At 42.5% G+C, this 21,592-nt stretch overlaps 1 protein-coding gene across 1 annotated transcript in view; it reads left to right on the top strand.

Annotated features, from left to right (window-relative positions):
- RUNX1T1 (RUNX1 partner transcriptional co-repressor 1) overlaps positions 1 to 13,627 on the top strand; it is a 148,220-nt gene extending 134,593 nt beyond the window's left edge. Inside the window, 1 exon segment of the mRNA XM_082233658.1 lies at positions 9,049 to 13,627. Coding sequence (XP_082089784.1) covers positions 9,049 to 9,324 — 276 coding nt within the window. The 3' untranslated portion in view covers positions 9,325 to 13,627.
- The last annotated feature ends 7,965 nt before the right edge of the window (positions 13,628 to 21,592 follow it).

Genomic DNA, 21,592 nt, shown 5'->3' with positions numbered 1-21,592 from the left:
GCCGAGTTTATTAGTTTTGATGGGTCTACTCTGAGTAGGGTTAACAGTGGCTACAACTCTTACGAGTCCATGTCTTCAGATTGCGGGTTCTACAATTTAGTAATGCCAGCCTACAGAGGGATGATGCCTTGCACCTTGCTCTTTGACACCTGTGTCCTCTCGCTGGCTCTTATAGACTGCTGGTTGTGCAGCGTGATGGACTGCAGAGGTAGTCAGAATCCTAACTCCATTGTGGGCGTATGGGAATTTTCTGGGGCTCTCCATTGACTTCAAAGAAGTCTTCCGTAGTCACTTGTGCTATTGTTGGCGGTGGAACTGAGCCCTAGTGAACACAGGATACCAGCTAACTCCTGTTCCCTCTTTGTCATGTCCCCCCAGTCCACGCACACCTGCCTTTGTGCTTAGTGTAGCCAAGTAGTGCAAGTGTGTAGCATAAATTCTCCACTACCAGATCATGGGTTCCATTGGTTTGAGCATTCTTTCCTGCCCAGTCGGTGTAATTAATGGATACAGTTGCTCTGTAAATCCCTATTTACTAACCTAAGGGTGGGAGGGCTAGTAACAGACATTACAAACTTTTTTCTTTTACCGTTCATAGCCCTCAGCAGACATTTGTGGAGAGTTTGGGTGGGCTTGGAGTGGGAGAGGGCGAACACTCAAGTTCCACCTCAGCATCCTCATATATCCTCACTTCAGAAATTGCCACATTTCGCACAAGGGGCTGAAGAGGACTTTTGAGCACGTTAGGGTAAATAACATGGGCTTTGATGCTTAGACCTTTGGACCATGAGATGGTTTAGACTGCTGGCTTGCACAGGGATGTTAGTGAGCAGGACTTGCACACGTGCCTCTATAGCATGGGAAGGCAAACTAAGGCCCAGGGGCCGGATCTGGCCCAATCACCTTTAAATCCAGCCCGCTGACATTCCAGGAATCTGTGTGTTTTTACATGAGTAGAATGTGTCCTTTTCTTAAAAATGCACCTCTGGGTTATTTGTGGGGCATAGGAATTCATTCATCCCCCCCAAAAAAAATATAGTCCGACCACCCCCCCAAGGTCTGAGGGACAGTGGACTGGCCCCCTGCTGAAAAAGTTTGCTGACCCCTGCTCTACAGCTTCCAAACTTTAAGCCCACATTTGCTCGCCACAAATGTCTGAATAGGGCTTATGAATGCATTCAAAACAGAATCAGGAATGAGCCACTCAAGCATTCCCTCCTCTACTGACCTGCATGGTTTAATCAAGGATGTCCTCTTCTGATTATACCATTGTTTGTTATTATGTTTGAATGGGGGGAAATATGGTTCAGGCAAACTCTCCAAACAGAATGGTTTGCAATACTCATTAGGCAGTTCATTCAAACCATGGTTCAATCAATTGCTTCTTCTATGGATCCAAAGACGAAGTAATTGATTAAGTCACGTCTTTAATTAAAGGAGCTCCCGAATTCAACCTATTTCTTTCCAAGGCTAGACTACCACTTCCATAATTTCACTTGAATGAAAGTTGCGTTAACACGCACCTGAACGTATCTTTGCTACTGCACGAAGCATAAAATTGACCTTTCTCCACAGCTTAAAAAAATAAAAACAGGAAAAGTTCCAACATAAATGAAAGAATTGGTCTAGTTGTGCTAATTGGTTACTTAATTTCATTGGAAGAAAGGATGTTTTAGAAGTAGAACAACCCGTCAACGGATAACTTCTTCACCACTTCTTTATAGCTATAGAAAAGGAAGCTAGGCAAAAAATGATGCACTCATCAGAAGACTATTTGGCTAGGAGCCAAACCATGTGTGAACATGCTCTCCTTTAGTGACTTGCTGGGCTTGGCTTGGCTTTATGAGTTGTGCAAATGAATTTAAATAGTGAGGACGAATGGCTTAGTGAACCTACTGCCAAGGTTATTAGAAAAGTTAAAACATCTGTTTTCCTGTACCAACGTACAATGACACTGGAGAATCTTACACATACCGTACTCTTTGCTGCCCATGTGGGTTGTAGAGTTTTTGCTAGCTGGAGCAGATGCTTTTCTTTTCTTCTGACATCTGTTCAGATAAAAACACAAGTGCAGCTGATCCAACAATATTATGTTGGGTTTATCTGCTTTGCAATTTTGCTCGGCTGTACGTTTTGAAAACACCACATCTAGCATCTCCCCCCCATTAGCAGACTTTGGAGATCACAGCCAAAAGTGTGACACCTAAATGAAAGAACTCTGTGGAGCATTGCTGCAGTTCATATTGGTAAATCCACGTATTTATAGGCATTTGCAAAGTGACAACATATTAATTTATCACAGAACACACTTGAACTATATTTGTGTTCACATATTCAAAGTGGGTGAAGAGTGGAGAGATTCTGGGGTTTCCCACATTTTTAGTGATAATCATCTATATTGATAGACAATACTGTCAAAGCAATCAGGAAAATTTAAAACAAATTAATATATAATTATGTCCCTCTATGCACTGGCTGCAAAAAAACAAACAAGGAAATGAGTTCAATAAATTCACTATAAATTGTTGCTGTCATTCAGGTGATTTCAGGTTTAATCTGAAATCAAGCTGGATTTGAGTTTATTGGTAACTTCTCTCTCTTGCATCATTGGATTTTAAAAAGGCAAAATAATAACAGAATTGGAGTTGTCAGAGATGCACAAGGGGAAACTGTGTTTTCATGCTCAGGAACTTGGCAAAGTCTTTTTTTGGCTATGGATTTTTATATTATGGATGTATGTTCTGTATTGTTTTGTTAATACTATTGCCTAATAGAAATTTGGCTAGAATTTGGCTAGAAAAATGAACTTATGAACTTGGACCATAATTGTTAGAATACTCTTATAAATAGATTTTCAAAAGCGTAGAAAATACTTCAACTACATAAACACCCTTTAATATGTGAATTTGTAATTATTATAGAAGATGAAGCCAAGACCACAGGTGGTATTCAAGCTTGCTTAATCCAGATTCTGATTGGTGTAAAGGCCAGTTTACACACTGATTGGTTAGAAGTGCTCAGTTGCTTGTAGATGGAATAATGAAACAAAAACACAGAAGTGTGTGTGATCTGAAAAAGTCCTATATATTGAGCCATTTTTTAACTATCTCCTTGGTGATTCCATAGAAGACATAGGGCCAGTGGAATTGGGCAGAGCACCGCCAGACTAGCTTTGAGTCATGTATACAAAAAAGGTCAACATAAGCAAATCCTTGGATTTTATGCCTTGCCCTTTCCAGGTTAAGGAGATCCACTCTGCATTTCTCAATTTCAGTGGTCTTAAACATTTTTAAACCTGTGTTAGACCACGTAACTATCTGCAGCATCTAGTATATGTGTGATAAACCTTCCAAACCTTATCCCTGTTGATTTGACATCTAAGAACTCATTAGCTGATATGGTGGATCAAGCCATATCAACATGCCTAGGTCAACATTTTGTTTTCCAACAGGGACTGGCCAGGTAACCCAGAAAAGTTCTCCTGCTGTGCATCTCATTCGTCCAGTCAAGGGTTCTCTGTTGTTTCAGATGAGAATGGCAGCCTGTTTCGCTGGCTTAGTTCGCTGGACTCAGTGGCAATTAGCTGTCATCATCCTTTATCTACTTGACATCTACAGTGAGGCAATCGATTATTTTGAGAGAGAAGGTCTCATCAAAGTGGCTAGGCCATTACATTGCTGTCATTTAAAGTTTGAGCACAAAGGGATTCATTTATGTAAGCAACACTAGTTTATGCCTGACATACACCAATAACAGCACAGCCTGGACTGGATTGCAGAGGATAAGGCCATGAATGGTGGCTCTACACTAACTTCTGCAAGGGCAAGTCCTGTCTCACAAACCTATTTGAGTTCTTCGAGAGTGTCAACAAGCATATGGAAAGAGATGATCTGGTTGACATAGCAAACATGGACTTGGAAAAGGCTTTTGACCTCACCAAAGACTCCCGAATAAGCTTAGTTGTCAAGGAATAAGATGGAGAGGTCCCATTGTGGATCGGGAATTGGTTAAGTTGCAGGTAGCAAGGAGTAGGAATAAATGGACAAATTCTCTGGATGGAAGGATGTAAAAAGTGCAGTCCCATAAGGATCGGTATTGGAACTTGTGCTTTTTAACTTGCTCATAAACAATATTGAGATAGGATTGAGTAGTAAGGTGACTCGGTTTGCTGATGATATCCCAAATTGTTCAAGGTTGTTAAAAAGAGAAAACGTGAAGAGCTCGAAAAGAACCTCTCCAAACTGAGTAAATTGTGGGGCGAGGGACGAAGTAAGATGGCAAATGCAATTCAATGTGTAAAGTTCTGCCTGTTGGAGCAAAATAAATCTTCATTTCACATATACGCTCCTGGGGTCTAAACTGGTGATGACAGACCAGCAGCAAGACCTTGGGGTCATAGTAGCTGGATGAAGACATCAACCCACTGTGTGGCAGCTGTGAAAAAGGCACATTCCATGCTAGGGATCATTAGGAAAGGAACTGAAAATAAAACTGCTGATATTATAATACCTTTATGGAAATCTATGGTGCAGCAGCATTTGGAATACTGTGAACAGTTCTGGTGGCCTCACCACAAAAAATGGATATTGCAGATTTGGAAAAGGTTCAGAAAAGGGCAACCAAAACAATTTAGGGCAACTCCCCTAGGAAGAAAGGTTGCAGCATCTAAGACTTTTTGATTTAGAGAAAAGGCGAGTAAGAGATGTCAAGTTTATAAAATTATGGCTGTTTTGGACTTGTGCCCATATGAGAACTAAGCCACCCCACATTCCATTTGCATTAATTGGTCATTGCCACCTAGAGACAGAGACCATAGCTCAGTGGTAAGGCAGAAAGTCCAAGGTTCAGTCTGTGACATGACATCTCCAAGGCCAGGCAGCAGGAGATGTGTAGACTCCGGAGAGCCACGGCCAGTATATCTGAGCTATGAGAGCTTGGAAATTCAGAAGCATGAAACCTCAGCATCTGCAATATTCTTAGCTCACCCAGGAGATGGTTTCCAGGGAGAAGGTGTAGAAGTGGGACCTTTCTCCAGGCATAGAATTGACTAATAACAGCACTTTCTGTTCCTTTCAGTGAGGCGTAGATAAGATTTCCTCTGTGGCTCCATTGAAATGAATGGCGGTTGTGCACTTGTAGTATGGCTTGCTGGTTTGCAACCCAAGTATTTTATCATAAGCTTAATAGTGTTCTATTAGAAATCTCCTGCCTTTCCCACATTTATAATTTTGGAAACTTCTTTCCATTGCGATTATCTTTCGTTTGAAAATAAAATGAAAACTACAATGAGCCCTCTGCATTCCCTGTAGATAAAGTGTAAGCAGAACAAACCTGAAACCACGGACAGTGAATCAAAGCCAGCTGATGATAGACAAGGAGTCTGTATTCCCAGCAATTTTAGCCACTAAAAAACATCTGTTTCTCTGTGTTGGTAATTCCACCTTTTAAAAAGAGTTTTTAAAAGATGGGAACAATTTTTGCAAATAGAAAGGGGGGGGGGGGAATCCCAGTTCATGCATTTGTAATTACCTGGTTTAGTCTGCAGGCTTAATCGGTATGAGTTGAGTTAGGAAAGCTGCATGCATCTGATTTCAATCTAGTGAGGAGAGAGGGAGAGGGAGAGAGCAATGAGTATTGGACACTTAACTATTCTTGCATCTGCCAAAACATTCCTGTGCCAAAAAGAGAGAGTAAATCTAACACGGGGACTGTTTTCTAAAGAAGCCACTTGACTCCGATTAAATGTTTAATTTCCTTAAAACAGTGTTTTGGATTTAGGTCTTTGTTCTTTCCTGGTAATTGGGATTTCTGTTGTAGTTTAGGAATCTCACTTATCGGCTGGCTCTGCTCCAGCCATCCAGCTGGCATTGCAAAGCTGGAGGAAAGTGAGCAGCAGGCATCCTTTCTGGTGGCTTCCCACTTGGCAGGGAGCGAAAGGGAGCAGAATTGGAGGACGCCGTCAGCTGGCGGTATTCTTAACAAGGAATTTGTTGTTTGGAATTAAACGCGAGCAGGGAATGAACTTCTTAGCATTTTTAAACACAGCCCTTCTTTTTAATAGAAAGAAATGAGATTTCAGCAGTGTAACCGGGCTTGCTTGACCAGCACTGCGGTGGAAACCTATTAGCATATTGATTCCCTGTCAGGGAAGTCTAATACAGTTTCCTTAACCCTAGAACAGTAATCTTCAACCTTTTTTGGCCAGGGACCAACTTTTTAGTCCTTTGTGCAAGTGGGGACCCTTTTTTAATATATATATTTGCGTGTTCAGACCCAGAAACCTCCCCCCTAAATAAATTCATACATGACTCAAATTTTGATTTGGTTTTTGGCAGAATTTAGGCCACAACTTTATTGATTACAGAAAGTGACTCTGGTTTGACTAGCTCCCTGCCATACAGGTAGCACTGACACAGGTTCCAGCATAGGCCAGCCAAGGGTGAACACCTGGATAAGCAGAAAGCCGGGAATGGGCTATCTCCACAACCCAAATGTCCCCCTGGACTCAGGCACAGGCACAACCCCCTCTCAGGGGTTGACCAAACCATCAAGTCCCTGGATTCCTTTAACGGAATACCCTTCACATAGGGATGGCGAGACTGCTCCCCCCATCCCTATCACCTGAACCAGAGCCTATCTGCAACCTTACAAGTTGTGACAATTTGCTATGCGGCAGGCGAAACCCAAATGGCAGCAGCCAGTCAGCCAAGAAAGGAAATTCCTGCTGTGCCCCTGTCATAATGACAGACGACACATGACGGCATAGCAAGGTCAATTGCATAGCCGTAAAAGTAGGGAGAGGTGGGCGGGTGTTCCGATGCACGCACCGAAAGAGGAAGCTCTGGGTCACGTGCATGGGCTTAAATAGGTTCCTCGAACCATTTGAACTGTGTCCCCTTGGCCAAATTGCACCCATCTTCGAGGGACCTGCCAATCAGGTGCTGTGGCTGACGAATAGAACCCACCCACAACACAGAGTGTTGGTTATCTGGATTTCACCACAATACGTGCCCTCTTTAAGGGAGGACCTGATTTGTATAGTGTTAGTGTTGCTATTGTGGCTCAAGCCATGAGCCAGTAGCAGGTCCTGAACCACTGGTTGTAAATCAATGCCTTAGGGTGGCTTATAGTTAGCAAAGGCCAACCTTCCCTTATATGCCACAAATAACCAACACGGTCTTTGTGTTGGGCCTGGGCCTGCAACTTTTATAACAGCAAAGTGTGTAAGCACGGTTGCAAGGTTGCTGTAATATTTATGGAGGATTTGCACAGGAAGGGGAGAAATCTTAGTTTATTTTTAATTGCATGTCAACTTAAAGCTCTAACTGCTGCATGGCTTCAGGAGAACAAAGTCCCGAAATTGTGAGGCAGCAGCTGCCCAGCCTGTCTCTGAAGGAGCTTCATGGGCAGTTTAGTGATACAGAAGAGTGCTGCACTCATCTACAAACTGAATCTTGATGTGTCTGCTATGGCACACAGGTTTAAAGAGGCCTTTTAGAAACTCTGGAGAGTCTGTAAACGTTTCTGTTAGATTGAATATGTTACTGGTTTTGTTTTAGAAAGGTTAAGCTACCATCCAGAAAATGGTGGATGCATGGGGTTTCTTTCATCTAAGCCTTTGCAGGACCAGCCCCACCGGTAGGCAGAAGGTAGTGGCTGCCTCAGGTAGCAGATACTAAGGGTTTGGACAGTCAGGCAGATCTTTATGTGTTACTGAGACTGACCTGCATCAGTTCAGTTGCAATGGAGGAGGATGCCCCAGCACTGGGGTTGGAAATAAAATTCAACAGCCTGCACAAATGTGCTTTAAATGTATGGTGTGTACACAACTATACTTTTATATTTAAGATGTCCAGCAATTCTAGTTACTACTATTTTTAATGGTGTTAATTTGGTTTCTTTCCTACCTATTTATAAAAATATCTCACCTACCCTTCGCCATAAGGTCCCCGCAAGAAAGTATACAATTATAAAAACAAATAAAAACAGAGGGCGCGTAAATCCATTCCAAATGGAACAGATCCGTAGAAATTCAGCAAAAAAAAAAAAAGGAGTGAGCCCCGCAAAACATGTTACCTTACCTATCAAAGACCAGGATGAAGAAGCGCATTGTCAGCATATGGTGAAAGGTTTACATTAAAGATGATTGACGCACCTCTGCGGGGAGCAGGTTCCACAATTTAACGCCTGGCACAGAGAAAGTGATTAAGTTTACCATTTGTGTGACTGTGAAGATGGCCTAGAAAACTGATCACTACTGAACACTCTGTGACTTGGAAAGGCCATGACTCAGTGTGCATGCAAAAGGTGCCATATCCAATCCTTGGCATTTTCCTTCCCCTCTAAAGCCCAGAAGAGCCAACGGAGTCAGTACTGAACTAGATGGGCCAATTCTCTGGATGAGTGTATTGCCGCTTCCCAGGGGTGCTTCCCCCCTCATCCCAAAAAACAATTAAAAGCCTGTGTACTTACAGCATATGGTACCTTGTAGATAATGACCTATGGTCCCTCTTTAGATGTCCTGTGGGCAGCTGTTTCTCCCTCTACCCTGAGACAGCTCCCTGCATTTTGGAAACTGCCCAGAGCTGTAAATGGGGTGAATAAACAGTTGACTCCTTTCCACTTGGTACTGCAATCTATATCTCCAATTCTTTTAAGATTAAGGGTGGGATCCAGAGGTACCCAGAGCAGAAGTCTCTTTCTGGAGACACTCCTACAGGCAGAAAGGTATCTTTGGTGATCCCCTTTTCCCCTGCGCCCTCCAGAAAGTCTACTCTGGAGGGTTGGTGGACCTCAGGAATAGCACCGGGGCCTGCAGAAGAAAGGGGGAATCGGCAAAATTCGCTCCCCTTCCTCCGGCAGCGCTTCTCTACTAGATCCAAATCACTTCTGTGAATGGAAGGAGCCTTTCCGTTCACAGGACAGCAGGTCCAACCCAGCTGTTAGCAAGTATATTATGCTAATATTCCATAAATACTCATGTTGACATTCCAGCCAAATGACTGACATGCCTTGCTCTGTCTTTCTTTCTCTCCGTCTCTTCTACAGAGTTGCTGGAACTGTGGCCGTAAAGCTAGTGAAACCTGCAGCGGTTGCAACACGGCGCGATACTGTGGCTCATTTTGCCAGCACAAGGACTGGGAGAAACACCACCACATCTGTGGACAGACACTTCAAGCCCAGCAGCAAGGAGAGACACCAGCAGTCAGCTCCTCCGCAACACCCAACAGCGGAGCCGGAAGCCCAATTGACACACCACCAGCAGCTACTCCTCGGTCAAACACCCCTGGGACTCCGTCCACCATAGAAGCGACTCCTCGCTAAGACTGAACCGCAGAACTACTAAAAACAAAAACAAACAAAAACACAAAACAAAATTCCTCATCCTCAGATGCTCAAAGGTTTTTACTGAACTGTCACGTTTCAATACTGCAAAAGAACTTAAAACTGTATCTTGAGGTAGAAGTGAAAAGGAAAAAAAATACAGAAGGCCAGTAACGGGTCATAATGACTTCTTCTGAAAAACAAAGATACCTTTCCTTTAGGAAACTGAGAAGAGCAGATAATTTTAACACATACAAAATGATAGATTTGACCTCCTCCCTGTTATTTTCCAGTAGCTGGGATTTTAAACTAGATGACCTCATTAACAGATGCTTTACCAAACAGCAAACCAAGAGATTGCTAATTGCTGTTGAAAGCAAAAATGCTAATAATATAAAGTCACAATGTTCTTTATAACAATAATGGGATTTAATAATAAAAAAATGCGCGCAAGAGAGAGAGAGAGAGAGAGTTAGAGAGAGAGAGAGAGAGAAATAAAAAAAGAGAGAGAGAAAACCCTCAAGGGCATGAGCATTGGATAAAACAGCAGCAGACATATTAAGAAGAAGATGTATAGTGTCCGTGGGTTACTGACTGAACTCTGAAGGCCCGCATCAAAAACGCGCAGATGTGCAGCAGATTGGAAGGAGACACAGATGTTCATTTTTTTTTCTTGTTTCTGAATGAAATATAATAATATCCAGGTCAACAGAATGAAAAATGGAAGATGACTTGCAGTGGGATGTAGGACTTAAAAAAAACAACAGCAGCAAAGGGGAAAAAATCGCCATCGTACAAAACGGCTCCTCTTCCTTTCCGTTCTTTGTTTTGTTTTGGGTTTTTTTTTGTTTTTGTTTCTTGTTTTCCTGTTTAGTACAGAAATAAGGACACAGCCTGCAGTTAATTAGCATTTTGGCAGCTACAACATCAACCAGCTGCCTCTACCCCCACCCCCGCCCCACCCCCAAAAATATAAAGCTTAAAAAAATTCCTTCACTTTTTTACAAGGTTCCACAGAGTAAGACAATCGGGTCTATTCAACCTCATTCATTTTTTGTATCAACAACGACGATAAAAAAAACAGTGACTCCAGCTCCAGAACCCTTCCAAAATTCTTTCCCTCCCATCCTGTCTGGGTTTTTAATAAAGAAAAAAAAGATATATTAAAAATGGGGAAAAAATCTAGTAGTTCTCTTGGTGTTATAACACTTCTGTCCTGTGAGGTTTCCCAATGGTGTTTTTTCTTGTAAATGTGTTGGACAAATGTGAAAATGCATTGTAGTTAACCATGCTCACATTTAGTCTTCTTTATTACTAGTAGGTGAGAAACCTGTAACTTTCTATGCTGCTTTTATATCTGTATGTAGTAGTGATATTTCTCTAGTAGTTCAAAAGAGAGAAGAAATCCCGCCCCCTCTTTTTTTTCGTTTGTCTTAAAGAAAAGAAAAAGAGAAAAAAAAGCTATCTTTCGGAGCTGCTATTTCACTCTGTTATAGGGGAAAAAACTTAGCATGCTTCCCGGAATGCTAACATATTGGTGTTTTTGTAAGAGGGATGTACATAAATGTATTTTGCACTGTCACAAGGACTCCCTAGGCATGCTTTTTGGGGGGCTATCTCTTTTTAAAAAGATGCTAGAGCCATTTCACCGAGTTTATCTGTAGGATAGAATAGTGGTGGGTTCTTTTTTATTTTTCTTTCTCCCCCTTTCCCCCCTCTCCCCCCCCTCTTTTTTCCAAAATTCATTAATAGGGATTTTTTTATAAAAAAAATATAAAAAATAAAACAGGCTATCATACTTTTGAAGAAAAGAAAAGAAAAAAAAGCAGTGCATGCATATCACTGTAAGGTCGTTAGGTATTTCTGATTTTACAAAAGAGAAATAATAATAATGATGATGATGATGATGAGAAGAGCTCCAAATGCTGAGGTGTAGATTGACAGCTTTAACACTGCTGAATGCCAGGTTATATTACAGTATTATTACAAAAATAAAAAAATAAAAAAGGGAAGTCAGCCAAAGACTGTTCTGATGGACCAAAATCTGAATTCTGAAAGCACCATTACTACTTTCCAAATGATCAGCAGGTTAAACATGTCCGACTAAGGCACTCATTTAACCCTTCATTGTCCAGGGTCCAGGCCAGAAACAACTTGTCACTTTTAAGCAGCACAAGAGGTGGCTGTGTGCTTTTCCCGCCAAGTCAGCGTAACAAGGCGGGTGCATTTAAAGGCCCCGCGGTGAACGTCGTTTTGCGGCGCATTTCTTAATTTTATTCCTGTTCTCCCTCATCCGAAGCACTCTCAAAGACAAGGCAGTGTTCTGTGCAACTTGGCCAAAATTGGCTTGTTGGGCTTTGGCATGGAGGAATCCACGATTGGCAGTGAGGCCCGTTTGGTGGCTGTGGACAAAGCCTCCGTCTTCTAAGTCTAACCTACCTCCCATGATGGTTGTAAGGGTTATAATTTTTCATATTGCACCTAGTTACGTTTAGGTGCTTAAGCGACCACAACCATTTCTGTGACTTGGATCTTGTTCTGAGATTCTTGGAGGAAGGGCAGAAGACAAACGCTACTCTTAGCCCTGCTTTACCCTCTATAAACGAGAGTCTTCAGACCACTATGGGCCAAACTGGACAATCCAAGGTGGAGCTTTCTGCCACTGCTTTTCACCTCCCCTGCAGGGTGGGAGGCAGTGCACAATTCAAAGGGCCCTTGGGGGAATAGCTCTGTTGTCACCCTGCTACGTAGCCTGGCTCTCGCATAGAGAAGATGGATGCTTGCAAGCTCAGCTCTCCTGCTTTAGGTGGAAATCAAAAGCACATAACCAACTTTTCAGACGGGTACTATTACCATGGTGCTCCCAAACCCATTCGACCTCACTTTGGTTTCTGTTCTGCTTGTGACACTGGACAGTCCTTTTCTCTAGAGCTATTGTGTGCTCTAGACTACAAAAGGGTTTAATAATCCAAAAAAAAAGAGGTATTATCTCATAATAATAACCCGTATGTCTCTAGAAGCTGTGATGTATGTGAAACAGCAATGTTGCTCTTGAACATTAGTGTGTGAAAGAAGGATTAGTACAGTATGTCTCATTACTTTATAATTCAGGGCACCCGGAGTGAAAAAAAAATAATACAAATACAAAAAAAAGAGAGAGATAACCCCCCTAACTCTGAGCTCTATCTCCTCCTCCTCTTCCTCCTCTCCTCCTGTTTTGCTACAGTCTCCTCAGTGGCAAAAAGTTTCACTCTACCTCTGACAGCATGTATATTGCACCAGTAGCTAACAAAAAAACTGGTCTAGTCAAACCAAATGGGCACAAAAGAACCAGGATAATACCAAAAGTAAAGCTCATACAGCTGCAAACCATATCACTTCTTGGTAACAATGCAGACCTCATAAACCTAAAGAAGAGAAAGAAAGAAAGACAAAAAAACCCTTTTGTTACTTTCCTTTTTTGCTTGTCACTTATTATACAGGCTATGTGAGAGTATAATTTGTAGGAATAACACATTTAAATAAAATAAAAACTAACTTCATTGGATTATATCTGAATGGTGGTCGCTAATAGGACTAGGGCGTCCTCTTATCTCTGTCTCTTCCTCTCCTCTTCCTCTTTTTCTCTGTCATGAAACTCTGCGTGTGCGTGTGTGTGCGTGTGTGGCAGGGGCTGCCGGTCTTTTCTTTTTTAAAAAAAACAACACTTTTTTTTCTTATTCTTTTCTCTTTTTTTGTTTCTCTATGTGTGTGTGTGTATGTATAGGTGCATGTCTTGGGGATTTGAAATTTACAAGGCTGGATTACTTATGCAAAGCATGCCAACGTCTGGAAAACATTTAAGGGGGAAAAGTTGACTCCATGTTGTCTGAATTCCTCAAGGGACAGGAAAAAAATAAAAAATAAACTGGAGACTGTTGAAATGCAGTTTGTTTTTTTTAAGTACTTTGGTTTTCATTTTTCGTTTTTTTTTTTATCTTGAACTTTTGTTTTGGGTTCTGCGACATTATAGTGAAAAAAGAAAAAAAAAGAAAAAAGTTGTTGTGCAATACTTAATTCAGACATGTACCACAAGTGAATGGTAGACTAACACTGGGGTTGGGGGTGGGGGCTAGGCATCATGCTTTTGTCAGCATACTCTTGAGCTTTTAAGTCTACTATGTCTGAACTGTGGTTTCTTGTTTATTCTTTTTTTTCTTTAGTTGGACTGTAATGTATGGTCTGTCAACCTGTGAATCTTTAAAGTATGATTCAGGTATTGTTGTATTCTTTACTGTGTAATAAAAAAACGTTAAAATCTGCACTCTTCCATTCCCGCGATAATTTATTCCCCCCCCATGCTTCTTCTATGAAAACAATTGACTAAACAGCCATGACCCTGTTCCTCTTCATACTCAAGTAAGTTCCTCTTAGTTCAGTGGGTCTTCGTCCTAGCTAAGTGTGTACAGGACTGCAACTGGAGCCTACAGTTCTGTGCCCATTTGTCTGGAAGCTCTGAACTCTGCAACTTATTTTGTGTAAACATGGATTGGGAATGGAAGTCTTAATATGAGCTTGAAAGCCAAAGTCTTGGCCGAAGTCTGAAGCAGTGAACTCTGAAGATCCATTTCTACAGAGCACCTTCAGCAAATCATTCAGTTTGGTTCTGCGGCCTCAGCTGATGCACTACACAAAAGTATCCTAAGCCCCTTTGCTGTGAACATGAAAGTGTATGGTATGGGTCCATATCCCTGATTGGGGAAGTGAACCCATAGGATGTGCTGGTCTGCAAAAAGCTCCAGGTTTAAATCATGGCATCCCCAGTTAAAAAAATATGTCAGGTAGATGAAAGGAGTGGTACAGTCCTTTCTCTGCCTCAGATCTGGCAAGCAGCTTCCAATTAGGCAGTATTAGGAAAAATGGATTAATGCCAGTTTAAGTGGTTTTCTTTCCAAGTCAGATTATGTATCTTTTCCAACTCCTGGAGTTTTGTAAGAGCATCTGTGCTAAACAGCAAACTGATCTCTCAGGTCCTTCAAACAGAACTTGGCCCTGCAAGAGATTTAGCAGTGCTGCTACTGGGGGGGGGGGAGCATACTGCAAAGCTAAAAGAAAACAATAGCAACTTTTGACATAAAAGTGTGAAAAGCCATTTTGCTGTTACTTTCTGAAATGAGACATATGTTGCAGGGTACTCGACTGCAGGTAAAAGCATCTTCCAGGATTGTGGAATAAGGGAATGAGATTTCTGGAGTAGACTGATCACTCATTTTGTTTCTATAAGTGTACTTATGTTGTCACATAATCTAAATCCACACTAGATGAGATAAAGAGGGGGAAGCAGGATATGATACATCTCCCTTGCCTATACTTGGCTTCAGCATGGAAGGTATGGGTTTTATGGCCCCCTTGTGTCAAACATGGGAGCATGACTCCCACCGGGTTCAAAATAAGAGCTACTTCACTTTGAAGCTAGCTGTAGATCCAGGGGTATAGCTAGAAAAAAATAGGGACTGAGACTGGGCAAACTACTCAACAAATGCTAGCCATTCAGGAAAAAATAATAGTCTTCTGTTACAAAAGTGAACCAAATGATGCAACCTTTACAATGTATTCAACAATGGAAGCTTTTTCCCCTTGAAAATTTTGGGAAATTGTACTTTGGGAAAGGTAAAGGTACCCCTGCCCATACGGGCCAGTCGTGTCCGACTCTAGGGTTGTGCGCCCATCTCACTTAAGAGGCCGGGGGCCAGCGCTGTCCGGAGACACTTCCGGGTCACATGGCCATCGTGACGAAGCTGCTCTGGCGAGCCTGCACCAGCGCAGCACACGGAAACGCCGTTTACCTTTCCGCTATAAAGCGGTACCTATTTATCTACTTGCACTTAGGGGTGCTTTCGAACTGCTAGGTGGGCTGGAGCTGGGACTGAACGACAGGAGCTCACCCCGCCGTGGGGATTCGAACTGCCGACCATACGATCGGCAAGTCCTAGGCGCTGAGGTTTTACCCACAGCGCCACCCGCGTCCCTGTACTTTGGGTATGATTAGATAAAGACACATTATATACAACATTGTACTTTGCTTTAAAGTAGTTGAAGTTATTATTGTAGTTACATGCAAACTATTGGTCCAGCATTAATAGACATTAAGACAATGGAGAATATATAACTAACTTGCCATTGAAAATACTGATACAGCTAAAAATGACACAGTTGGTGACGATGACTGCTTCATGCTGGTTTCCCAGTTCTCTCTGTAGATGAGCCTTTCTATAAATGTATTTAGGGGGAGTGGTCCAAACAAGCCCAGACCTGAGCACTCATAATGGTGCTGGAGAATAGTGGAGCAAAGTATGGTAAACAAATATTCTGTGAGATATTTTTCCTGTTCTCTATATTGAAATATAGGGGAAAGAGAGAAGCAATAATCCCAGTCTTATTCTTCTGGGTTGGAAAATTGCTAGGCCATATTCAAGGATAAGAACCTACTGTCTGTCTGTAAGGCCGACATTTAAGGACAACAGTTGAATCATCAAGCTGTGGAACAAGCTCAAATGCCATTTTCCTCAAATGTCACATCTGTTGATCAGAGTACTAACTCATGTGTACTAGCTAGAGCTGAACAAGAAAGGAACATTTATTTGGTCTACTTTTTGCAGCAGACCATCTCGAATTGCTGTGGAAATGCAGAGAACTGAATTTAAGGCTGGGGGGGGGACTTTAGAAAACCTAAAGGTAAAGGACTAGTCAGACTTGACTATGGGGTGTGGCGCTCATCTCGCTTCAGGCTGAAGGAGCCGGCATTTGTCCACAGACAGCTTTTCATTGTTTCCGTGAGCTCTGGCACTCATCACGGTGTCCTGTTGCACCAGAAAACCAAAATTGACATATTAGTCTACCCTTTACCTGTTTAGGGAAGCTTTTAATGTTTAACAGACCATTGTATTTTAATATTTTGTTGGAAGCCACCCAGAGTGGCTGGGGAAATCCAGCCAGATGGGTGGGGTATAAATAAATTATTATTATTATTATTATTATTATTATTATTATTATTATTATTACATTAGGTCTGGTCTTTACCAACAGCAGATCCGATGGAAAAACTGTTCATGGGCTGTACCATTTCAGATTGCTGGTGTTTTTCTTGTGGGAAGCATCCCTGCAATGTAGAAAACCAGCAAATCAGCAAGAAGGCTAGCATAGAAACTTTCCCCAGACATTCAAACATGCAAATCCCACATGCAATCTGATGTAGAGTTAAATCAGATTAACTACATGACTTGATGTTTACATATTCTGGGCTTGACCACCTCAGTTAGTTAAATCCCAGAATTTGTGGTTTTCAACAATAGATCGCCTTAACAGACACAATATTATCAAAACTATTCCTGCCATACACATACCTACACTAGGCTTTCCTAGAGCAGCACACATTACACATTATGTGGAAACTGCCACCACCCATCCCTCTACTAGGGATCCTGTGAGGGGATCAACAGTGGAGAGCCTGTGGCTGTCTAGTCTCAGCCAGCTTGCTTTCCTGCTTTCTTTCCTTCCTTCCTTCCTTCCTTCCTTCCTTCCTTCCTTCCCTCTCTCTCTCACTTACTTACACACACACACACACACACACACACACACAGAGTGTTTGCGTGTTTATCAATGAATCCTGTCTTTGCAATGAAACCTCTGCCTATGATCAGAGGCACCGGGTTCTTAATTCTTTTTTTAATTAATTCTCCCACATAAGGTTCAAAAAACTTGTCGGCAAGCAGTTTTGGAGACTTGCATCCAAGACCGAAAGCTTTGTAGATATCTCAAGTGATAGGGACTCACATCTTTTATTGTATGTAGCACAGCAAGGGGCCTATTTAATTGTCAAGCCCTTCCTATGTTTCCAGTTAAAACCACTTTCCGCTGAGGCAAACCATGTGATGGGGTGCAATGTTAAAATAAATGCCTCTACCAAGTGCAGCAGTCTCAATGTGTAGAGCATTTGCTCACCAGCATTAGCTGCCTCCAGGCCTTGCAGCAGGAGACTACAAATGTTCCACACATTAAGACTGCAACACGTAGCAAAGGCTTTTAACAAGAGCATTCCTTGTCCCCCTGCGGAACAGAGGGGTGGTGTTTTTAATGATCCAGAATTTAAGAAAATGCACTTCTGTAAGAAAAATTCAGACTGCACTCTGATTCAGCGTAATGCTGGCCTCAATAACGTGGCTTGCGATAGTGTTCTAGCAAAGCAGTAGCTACAAAATACAGAAAAAGAACAAATGATAGGCAAAGTGTTTACACAGTGCAAAGTATCATTTACACACACACACACACACACACACACACACACATATATATATATATATATATATATATATATATATATATATGCAGGTTTTGGTGTCTTCGGGTGTCTTCCCGTGTAAGAGTCGGGGTGTCTGTGCGACGTTTCGACGAGGTCTCACTCGTCATCTTCAGGCTGGTGCTTTCGGCTTCTTGTTACTGGAACTGAGCAGAATCTGGAGTTTGAGTTCCTATAAATACTGTTGAGGGGTGTGGTGTATAGCCTCCAACGTTCTGGGCAGAGAGGAAGTTCCTAGATTAGTGTGCCTCTTCTTCTTTTGTTCCTTAATTACTTGAGGGATATCTTGAGTGATTTCATGAGTGATATTCTGAATACCACTGGGTGGGTCATTAAGTGTAGATTAGTTGCTAAAGCTTTTGTGTCTTGACCTCTTGAGCTTGTGAAGAGTTTTTCTGAGAAGATGGCTGTGCTGCATTTAGTTGTGCTCTGGCTTGGCTTCGTGTATAGGGGCGAGCTGTGGTTTTGTGCCTTGTGCCAGCCAGATCTGTGTAGGGATTGCAGGGGGGTGCAGCATCCGGAGGTGCCACTATAGTTTGGCTACTGGATGGAGTCTGTAATATGTCTGTGGAGAGGGTCTGGGTTTGGGTCTGGTGTGGTTGATTGGTGACGGCGTTCTGTGTGCCTCTGGTTCTGGTGTCGGTTTTTGTGGGGAGGGCTAATTTCCAGATGTCTGGCAGGCGGGACGTGTCGTCACGCTTGTTCATGTTGTGAGGGTGTTTCTCTATCTCGATGGCTTCCATGATTATTCTCTTGTGGTGATGTTCCATGTTAAAGAGCAATTTGGAATCTGCAAAATTAATTTCGTGTCCTGTTTCTTTCATGTGTTGGAAAAGAGAGGAAGTTTTTTCTTCTTTTTTGACGGCATTCTTGTGTTCTGCGATACGTGCATTTATTCGTCTGTTTGTTTGTCCAATGTACGTGGCTGGGCAGACTTTGCAGGGTATTTCATAGACCCCTTGGTTTTCCAGCTGGATTTTGTCTTTTGGGTTTCTGAGGATATTGGCTATTTTTTGGTTGGTGCAGAAGGCTGTTTTAATATTGTGTTTATGGAGGATTTTGCTGATTTTGTCTGTAGTGCCTTTGATATAAGGAAGGAGGGCCATGCCATTGTTTTCTTCTGTGTCTTGGTTTTTGGGGGGTGTTTCTTTTTGGATTAGCTTCGTAACCCTGTTTTTCTGGTATCCATTGGCGATTAACACATTTGAGAGATTCTGTAACTCAGTTGTCAAGTGGTCTTTGTCAGCCAGGCGTTTGGTTCTGGAGATGAGAGTCTTGGCTACGGAGTTTATTTGTGCAGGGTGGTGGTGTGATTGTGCATGTAAGTAGCGGTTGGTGTGTGTTTTTTTCTGGTAGATAGTGTGTCCTAGGGAGCCATCAGGTTTTTTGTAGATTAGGACGTCAAGAAAGGGGAGTTGGTTGTTGTCTTCTATTTCCATAGTGAATTGTATTTTGGGGTGTAGGCTGTTGAGATGTGTGAGGAAGCTATCTAGTTTTTCTTTCCCGTGTGGCCAAATTACAAAGGTGTCGTCAACATATCTGAGCCAAAGTTTGGGTTTGTGTTCTGACTTGTCTAAAGCATTGGTTTCAAAGTGTTCCATGTACAAATTTGCGATGACCGGTGAGAGGGGTGATCCCATAGGTGCTCCTTCTATCTGTTTGTATCTTTGTCCATTGTGGATGAAGTACGTGTTGGTTAGGCAGTGGTTGGTCAGGTCCAGGATGTATTTGGGGGGGTTGTATTTGTTTTGAATGGCTGTCAAGGCTTCATTAATGGGCACTTGAGTGAAGAGAGATACAACATCGAAGCTCACAAGTAGGTCATCGGGATGTAGGTATTGTTTCTTTATTGTTTCTATGAACTGGAAGGAGTTAGTAACGTGTGAAGCGATGGATTCTGCATAGGGCTGAAGTTGCTTAGCGAGAAATTTAGCGAGATTTTGTAGAGGTGAGCCTATGGAGCTGACTATTGGTCTGAGTGGTGTTCCTTCTTTGTGTATCTTGGGGAGACCGTAGAGTTTGGGGCATCTGGATGATTTTTCTCTGGGGATGATTCTTAGCTGGATTTCTTCACTGATAGGAGAGGCTTTTATTTTGGATTTGGTGGTTTTTTCCAGATAGGTGGTGGGATCTGTTTTTATAGGTTGGTAGGTAGGGTCTTGGAGTAGATTTGATAGTTTTGCTTGGTAGTCCGATGTGTTCATCACAACAGTGGCGTTGCCTTTGTCTGCTGGGAGAATGATTATGTTGTTGTCTTTCCTCAGGTTGGTGAGTGCTTTCTGTTCTTCTTTGTGTAAATTGCTTCTGGGTGGTTTGCTGGAGCAGAGGATGTTGGTGACTTCAAGTCTGATTTTATTGGCTTCATCTGGGTCGATTTTGGTCAGGCTAGCTTCGACTCCGCATATGATGTTTTCCGTGGGGATGCGTCTCGGGGCGACTGCAAAGTTGAAACCTTTGGAGAGTACTTTGGTTTCAGTTGGGGTGAGGATCCTGTTTGATATGTTATGTACTGTTTGTTTCATGGGTTGTTGTGGAGGGTGGCTGGGCTTCTGGCGTTTCTCTAGTTTGTAGAGTTTGTTGGTGTGTCTGTCTGTCTTATGTGAGGTCTCAGTTTCAGCTCTCCAGATGGCTAGTTGTTTGCATTTGTCCCAGAGTGCAGGGTGGATTTTGTTACATAGTTTGAGGTGAAGAGTGAGCAGATCTTTGTTGGTTTGGTTTAGTAGGTATCTTTTCTTATGTATTTCGTTTCTGATTAGGGATAGTTCAGTTCGTTTCAGGATCCTTTCGGTAGCTGGGGTTTTAGAGTGGAATTTAAGTTGGAAGCATGTGGGAGTTAAGTTGTTGTCTCGGCAGTTGCGTAGGAACAGGAGATCACATAAGATGGTGGCTCTTCGGATTTCTAGTTTCTCGTAGGTTCTTGTCAGCTGGAAGGTTTCCTCCCCGTAGAGGTGAGATATTTGCTTTCGTAGATTTTCACGGGTACAGGAATGCAGGTTTTGGTGTCTTCGGGTGTCTTCCCGTGTAAGAGTCGGGGTGTCTGTGCGACGTTTCGACGAGGTCTCACTCGTCATCTTCAGGCTGGTGCTTTCGGCTTCTTGTTACTGGAACAGAGCAGAGTCTGGTGTTTGAGTTCCTATAAATACTGTTGAGGGGTGTGGTGTATAGCCTCCAACGTTCTGGGCAGAGAGGAAGTTCCTAGATTAGTGTGCCTTTTCTTCTTTTGTTCCTTAATTACTTGAGGGATATCTTGGGTGATTTCATGAGTGATATTCTGAATATCACTGGGTGGGTCATTAAGTGTAGATTAGTTGCTAAAGCTTTCGTGTCTTGACCTCTTGAGCTTGTGAAGAGTTTTTCTGAGAAGATGGCTGTGCTGCATTTAGTTGTGCTCTGGCTTGGCTTCGTGTATAGGGGCGAGCTATGGTTTTGTGCCTTGTGCCAGCCAGATCTGTGTAGGGATTGCAGGGGGGTGCAGCATCCGGAGGTGCCACTATAGTTTGGCTACTGGATGGAGTCTGTAATATGTCTGTGGAGAGGGTCTGGGTTTGGGTCTGGTGTGGTTGATTGGTGACGGCGTTCTGTGTGCCTCTGGTTCTGGTGTCGGTTTTTGTGGGGAGGGCTAATTTCCAGATGTCTGGCAGGCGGGACGTGTCGTCACGCTTGTTCATGTTGTGAGGGTGTTTCTCTATCTCGATGGCTTCCATGATTATTCTCTTGTGGTGATGTTCCATGTTAAAGAGCAATTTGGAATCTGCAAAATTAATTTCGTGTCCTGTTTCTTTCATGTGTTGGAAAAGAGAGGAAGTTTTTTCTTCTTTTTTGACGGCATTCTTGTGTTCTGCGATACGTGCATTTATTCGTCTGTTTGTTTGTCCAATGTACGTGGCTGGGCAGACTTTGCAGGGTATTTCATAGACCCCTTGGTTTTCCAGC

Source organism: Podarcis vaucheri, assembly GCF_965113315.1.
Source record: "Podarcis vaucheri genome assembly, chromosome: 8".
In the NCBI taxonomy this organism is placed as follows: domain Eukaryota; kingdom Metazoa; phylum Chordata; class Lepidosauria; order Squamata; family Lacertidae; genus Podarcis; species Podarcis vaucheri.
The sequence above is the reverse complement of the archived record's forward strand: the minus strand, read 5'-3'. Positions and strand labels throughout refer to the sequence as shown.